The 7,647-nt window shown below is 31.2% G+C and overlaps 1 protein-coding gene across 1 annotated transcript; it reads right to left on the bottom strand.

Annotated features, from left to right (window-relative positions):
* On the bottom strand, positions 681 to 2,610 carry LOC18613900 (NAC domain-containing protein 43). Its single transcript, XM_007051379.2, has 3 exons — positions 2,243 to 2,610; positions 1,864 to 2,132; positions 681 to 1,578 (listed from the first exon to the last, which is right to left on the bottom strand). The coding sequence occupies exons 1-3, from the start codon at positions 2,424 to 2,426 to the stop codon at positions 865 to 867; spliced, it is 1,167 nt and encodes a 388-aa protein (XP_007051441.2). The 5' UTR covers positions 2,427 to 2,610; the 3' UTR covers positions 681 to 864.

The following is a 7,647-nucleotide window of genomic DNA, read 5'->3' as shown; positions in this document are numbered from 1 at the left end:
GTCTGGGAATGAGGAATCATTCATTTTTTTTTTAATTTCAACTTTCAACAGTATCATTAGAACATTCTCCCTTCTCTCAACGAACCTGATTGATCTCCATACAAAAAAGGGGTTTAACCTACCAAGTAATCATACTCGAATACACTGGTCAAGGTTGACGGCATGGTGCCAACTAAATATTAAGTGAATTCATAAATAGTAATGATCAAATGCATTTATATAGATAGTGGTACAAAAACTTATTACCCTTTTTGGTGGTCAAGATCAATGTAATGAGTAGATTTACTTTTTTTCTAAGATTAAATAAGTACTATATATAATCTTTAAGCTAAGAAGTAATTTTGAAGTTAATTGGTTGATGATATATAGCTAATGATGTACTAAAATGTAAAGATTTTTTTTTTTGGGTTGAAATAAGAAGATATCCCCCTTTGTCTCTCCCTCTCTTTTGAATGTTAGAAAAAGCCCACGTCGTACACCATCCTGAGAAAATGCATGGACCAGTACTCAAACCATTTCCTCAAACAAACGATCCGACAAGCCATGTGGCTCAGAGATAATTAGGAACATGACCGCACCTTGATCATTGAAGAAGGGAGAAAAAAAAAGTGAGAATTATTATTGCGGTTAGAAAGAGATTATCAGATCACCTAGAGTTTGCTAGGCTTCTAGAGAACTAATTTATGAAAATGGTAGACATCTTGATTAAGTAAAGATAATGGTTGACAATGCCACACCGTCTAAGAATTATAAATGTCACTTTATTTATATCATATATGATTTATATATTCACCAACATAACTGATGTAATAATAACCTTCTGACTTTAAGAACTAAGGTATGATTATATATAGGGTTATTCTGTTATACACTAGCATTCACCACGTGGCACAGGGGGTCGGATGATGACAAGGATGATGACGATGATCTGGTGAAACTCCATAGGTCTATTTCGCTGTTATAATCCTGATGAGTTCCATGGTAAGACCTGCCGGAGGATATCGATGATGATCGAAGGGCTGGTAATTGGAGATCGTGATGATCAGTGGGGCTGCAATAGGCCATGTTGTGGTCATTGAAGCAGGCTAACTGCCTGGAGGTCTCTGTTTGGCCATTGAGCTGAGAGGCTACAAGCCGGTCAAGTGCTGCCCAGTTGGTGGGCCCTGAGTCATTGTGATAAACCGAGTTGGGATCTCCACTCAACTGGTTGGTGATTGAACCTTCATTTCCCGTCATCATGGGTTGGTAACAGTTTTGGCTGCTTGTGGAGTTTGGGCTCTCTAGGCTTGGGAGTTTCATAAATGAGTCAGGGTAGCCACTGCTGATGGCTGTCTCGATGGGCCTGAGGAATCTCGTACCGTTGTTTGCTTCACTGTCTTCTTTGCAATTCCTTCCCATGTATTCAAGTATCTGCTCCAAGGCTCCTTCATTGCTCGAACTGAACATAAGGTTCCTGGTTTCCGCAGTAAGAGATGAGCTAATAGGGCTGTCTAGGGTTTTGTGGTGATTTTTCTTCTTGAAGATACGACATACCACCCATCCCTCTTCTTGTGTCCCCTCACCCATAGCATTGGAGACCTTAATTCAAAAAGAACATGTACTATTAATATTAATTTAATGACGAAAAAAATAATATGAAAGTTGTGCTGGTATTTTTTTTTTGAAATTAGTTGTGCTGGTATTTTATTTCTTTTCAGAACATATATAACGTTGTTTTTTCTTTTTCCAGTTTGAGTTACACAGTAAGATGCAACATTATTGTTTCTTTTCCTAATTGGAAGATGGTATATCTGATCATTGACGAAAACTATTCAGGAACCAATTTTTGGCAAGGAAGAAGATGATTTAAGCTTAACGGCTTACATTGGTTTCAACGATGTTATCGTCTAGTCTGTATTCATGCATGATCCAATCGGATTTTTGGCCATGAGGGGCTCGCCCTTTATAAAACACCAAAGTCTTCCTCATTCCGATCCGCCTGCAGTTGCTATATATCACCTTGTCACGGCCGGTCGCTTTCCAGAACCCGGCTGCCGTGGCTCGGTTCGTGCGAGTCCCAGTGGGGTACTTCTTGTCTTTATGGCTAAAAAAGTACCAATCATTCTGAGGAGTGGTTCCAATTTTGCACCTCTCTGCAAGAGCCCCGGAGGACATATCAGTTAATTAAACATGGTATGCCGATAATGATTAAAATCTTGGTAATGGAAACATAATTAAATTAGGGTCCTAAGTAATGCCATACCTTGAATATCCCAGGGCTCGAGCTTGTTAAGATCAACATCACGAATTACATCTAAATCGATCTTCTCATAGGAAACCTTCTTTCTCAGATAGTACTGCAAGAGCTCCTCCTCGGTGGGATGAAATCGGAATCCGGGAGGGACTTGGGATTGTCCATTTACAGATATGCTCATGTTTTCCGGCATTTGAAAAGAAGAAAAAAGAGACCAAAAGGAGAATGGAAAGGGGAGATGAGAGAAAAGCAAAAGAAAAAAGAAAACTGATGACAAATCTGGTGTAACAAATGGAGTATGTAGACAAGTCTTATATATATGTGCTGCAGGACATAAAAGGGCCAAAGATACAAATGAGAAAAAGCTTCGAGTGTGTGTTTGATGATGGGCACAGGGCTTAATAAGGCTTTTGATGAGGAAGTGGGGTTTAGTTTTACTATGCCTCGAGAAGACCCAGCTACCTACATGGATAGAGAAGCGACAGTGTTTTTGGAAAAAAATTCGGAAGTGGGGTCCAATTGTGGGTATCGAAAAGGGGGTAGGGACCCAGATGGACGTTGTGTGCAACTAGAGTGCGGGGGGCATGCCCCCATCAAAACTGTGACCCTCGACCTTAAAATCTCCACGGAAAACCACCCCTTAAACAACCCATTGATCAGCTGATGCATTTCACCCTTCTCTTTCTCACCCTCGGCTCCTGCAACCACCCCCAACAAGAAAGAGATGATGGGGTCGAGGCATTTAATTTGAAGGGGGTGGGGAAAGAGTAAAAAAGAATGATGGGGAGTACTGGTGGACACACTCCCTCTATATATCTGTTGTTAGCTTTTTTCTTGAAAAACTCCAAGAGGGATTATAATTTCATGGGTGATTGGCAACTTCAGTTGCATTTACTTCCCCTTCATGATTGTTGTGTCTTCTTCTTCATCACCTTTTGTTTCCATCTCCTTTGGATTTTCTTTTTCTTTTCTTTTTTAACTTCATGCTAGCATGTATAAATGTGAAAGGCTGATACTTGTCTCTAGCTATTTTCCTTTTGGATCCACTGGCTGGCTGATCAGCTGGTAGTAAATAGTAACGTCAATATCTCTCTCTTTGAGAGATTTTCTACTTTTTAATGGTCAATATGATAAATGTTGGTACTTACGTGTGAACACTTTTTGGATGTTATGAGTGAATCATCCTTTTTCACAGAAAAAAATCAAATTACTTTCCTTTGGTGCTTACGCGTATATACGTGCAGGCTTACAACATCACTTCAATTTTATTTTATTTTTCCCAGGGGATGTTTAATGCTTAAATGTTGATTAATTATAGCGAAACTATCTGTAATTAGTCTTCTTCTTCTCATTGTTAAGTGTTACTCAACCAGAGAACTTTTCAATAGTTTGCCCATTCTAGTATATATGGTTTTTGTTCTCGTGAAATTAACGGTAGAAGTCATTAATCATTCCCTTTGATTTTGTTTGCATTAACCCTCCTTTTATTTTTACAAGAAACAGAATGCTGACCCTATTACCTTTTCAGTAGTGTTTATTCACATTAATTTCACATTCCCCTCTCACCAGTTTATATCTTAGACTTTAATTCTTCAATATATATATATTTTAAAATTGATAATTTTAATCAAAAAAAAATTTGAGCATAATGTTTAAAAAATCTTTAAACTATTCAAAAAAAATTTAAATAAGCTTTTATTTTTCCATTTGCTTTAATTAAACTCTATACTTTTATTTTTATCAAATAAGCTTTCATAAATAATGGTTGACCTTGATCAAAATGTTATTTGTTTTTCTTTTGTCACATTATGCTTATGTGAAGGGTTAAAAATGTTATGTGATCATTTCATCATATTACATCAATATATGTCATATCATTATTCACTATGACATATTAACATATTATATGACATAAAATGGCAAGTAACATTTTGAATAATAACAATTAATTAAACATTAGTTATAAAAGCTTACTTAGTCCAAAATAAAAATATAAAGGGATAATTGAATGTAATAAGATAATAAGAACTTATTGAATTTTCTTAAATAGTTCAAGAGCTTTTTTAAATATTATGTCTTTTTTTAAGACAATTTATACAACATATTCCATTTGTACATGCATTCATGTATCTTTGCTGAGACACGTGATCCACATTAATCTTAATCAAATCCCATATTTGAATGATTAAGATGAGTCATGCATTTAAACATTTGGTTCAATGATAAATATATATATCTTTCTATTTAAATGATTTTAAATTTAAATTCCCTTTTTTATATAAAAAATGATCATATAATTTTTTAAAAGTTTTATTTATTTTTTTATTATATTTTATTTTTAAAGAATTTCTATAAAGTAAAAACAAAAGATTAAAAAGGATATCATAATTGATGTAAAATGGACAAATAATATCTAATAAGCTTTTTGTTTTTTACTTTAAGCATGTTTGGTCTGGTTTTTTTTTTAAGCTTAAAAGCTATTATAAAGTTTTTATGAAAAATAATAGTTTTAAAATTAAGTTAAAACTGTTTAGTAAATTTAAATTTTATAAGCTTTTTTTATAGATAAGCTGTTTGGTAAAACTACTTATACAAACTTTAATTTTGATTAAAATTACTATAAACGGTATTTAATAAATCAAGAGAAAAAATTAAATCAAATAAAAAAAGATGAGTGTGAAAAAAATATAATTTTTTCTATAATATTATGAATTACTGAAAGATAAAAGGAAGAATATAAAAAAATATTTGTTGTTATTTTTTAAAAATTGGTTTGAAATTTATAACCTTTGGAATTGAACAAAATTGATGTTACATGCAAGAAAGAGAATCCAAGGTGGTATTAATATGGATCCAACTGGGTCAGGAAAATCACGTTTAGCCATTAATTCGGTAACCCATTTTCCTATTGAAATCATCAACCCTAATTCCATGCAAGTCTATCAAGTTTTTGATGTCCCCACCAACAAAGTTTCCCTCCATAAACAGAAAGATTTTGGCTTTTATATTTTTTTTTTCCATTTTTCAATGGGTTTTTTATTTTGCCAAAGAGGGACACATCATCTGTTACGTACTATTAACTCAAATATGAAATTCACTGCTAAGAAGTTCAGGGATTCGGCAATTCCTGTTGCTAAAAGAATTAAAGTTTATTTCAATTTGCTTGTAGTACAGCCTATTGTTATACTTAAAAGAAATAATTTTTTAAAACTAAGTTAACACAAATGAGTATAAATATTGATTTTTCAATTTTCATCTAATTTATCTCAATAATCATTGACTTATTTAACTAATTATTTTAATAATAATAAACAAATATTATATACATTAAAAATAAATAAACATTACACAATTGTCATATCAAACAATAAACTGAAAAATATCAAACAATAAAGAGAGTTTCAAAGCAAAAAAGAAAAAAGAACGATTAAAAATAAAATGGAAAACAAAATTAGAAGAAAAATAAGAAATAATTAATACCTGAATGCAGTTTTGAATTTTGAGTTTTCTTTTTCTTTAATTTTTTTAAGAACAAAAAAAACCCTAGGAGAATTATTTGCAAAAAGGAGGTGAGCAGAGGGAGAATGATAGGGAGAGAGAGAAATGAGGTATTTTTTGAGAGAGAATCTTTTTGAGAAAAAAATAACTCTCTTAAAAAGTTGACGTGTTTTTTTAAAAAAAGAAAAAAAATTATTTGGAGTTTTTTTTTAAGTTCTTTTTTAAAATTTTATTTTTTAAAAAAAGTTACATTTTTTTAAAAACTTCTCACAAAATATTGTTTGGTCCTGTTTTAATTTTTAAAAAGTGAATAAATTAAAAATAAATTAGACCAAACAAACACTTAAAAACAAACAAATTAAAAAAACATAAACATCAAAAGAACATAATCTAATGAATTTGAAACATCTAGAATGAAAGCAAAAGCCTAGATAGTTACCTAAACACGCATTGCTGTCACGTTCCCATTTTCCTTTTTTGTGTTTTTTTATTGGGTTCAAATCTTAATTAATTAATAAATTAATTAAGAAACAGACTATTGGCTTTTGCTAAGAATCCGCTTGACAATTGGCCCAACCAACATATAAAGACAAAGAAAAGAAAATGTTAAAAGAGTGCACCATCGTGAGAAGTTGGTCAAATTAACATCTGATAGACCACTTAGATCTTGACAGAAATATTAAATCAGATGACATGATTGGTTAAGATTACATTCCTTTTTTTTTTTTCATTTTGGGCATATAGATCCATAAAATTATTAAATATAGCCACGTTTGGATATACTTGCACATACAAGAATTATACAAACAAATGCCTTGCAGAAACAAAATTTTGGAAAGTAACAGTTCATCATTCCAGTATGAAGTCACAGACAAATTTGGACCACTTGTTATGTAACATTACCAGTTTTGCCTAATTATGTATTTATTTGCAATTTTTTTAATTGGAATTACAGTGTTTAATTATATTTTATTCAATTAATCATGAAAATTTTAATATTCAATATATATCTTGTGATATTAGTGTGGATTAATGGATTTTCATCTTATATACCGGTATTAGAATTTTTTCAATTTCACAAATCAAATTAGAGCATTGACATGCACCCGAACATTGATTGGTTGATGCATAATCCCTCTATCTAAAAAGCAAGCCTAAATTATAAAAAAAATTAGAGGGTTGACATATAATATTAGGATATATTTATTAAAATTAATAAATAAATTAATTATTAAATAAATATATAAATAATTATCTAGCTTGTTTTAAAGTTAAAAAATATTATCGTTAATGTACAAAATGATAATTCATTAGTTATTTTATTTGTTAAATAGACAGGTAAAGGTTAAAATCTAAAAAAGAGTTATTAATTGACTTAAGGATCGGTTGTCTATATTCCACAAAATAATTTATTATAAATATATAAAAGACAAAGTCTTTTTTTTCTTCAATTGAGAAAAGAGGATACGAACTCTACTCTCTAACTAGAGATCATGTGCCAATCAATGAGCCAAATGCTCAAAATATATAAGACAAAATGCGTACTCTACTCAATGAATTTGATTTTATTTGACTTAAATTAAAAAACATTTTAAATAATTAAGTATATTGATTTCCTTATAAATTGTCAATTTACTTTTATAATATAATATATGTAAGATACTAATTAATATAATAATTTATCTAATGAATAAATAAATAATAAAATTAGTTTATAAGAATTTATGTTTGAACATGAAAATAATATATAATCAATTATATATATATATATATATTTGTTAGAAAAAAGTTGTTGTCGTGACGTGCGAGTCCGGGAACCCGTCCGCCAGATGCGGGGCGAAAATTAAAATCGCAAGGTGTGGGAGTCGCCACCAATCTTTTTTATCTAGGTGTGATTGGTCACCTATTAACCCGAT

Source organism: Theobroma cacao, chromosome 1 (assembly GCF_000208745.1).
Source record: "Theobroma cacao cultivar B97-61/B2 chromosome 1, Criollo_cocoa_genome_V2, whole genome shotgun sequence".
NCBI lineage: Eukaryota > Viridiplantae > Streptophyta > Magnoliopsida > Malvales > Malvaceae > Theobroma > Theobroma cacao.
The sequence above is the reverse complement of the archived record's forward strand: the minus strand, read 5'-3'. Positions and strand labels throughout refer to the sequence as shown.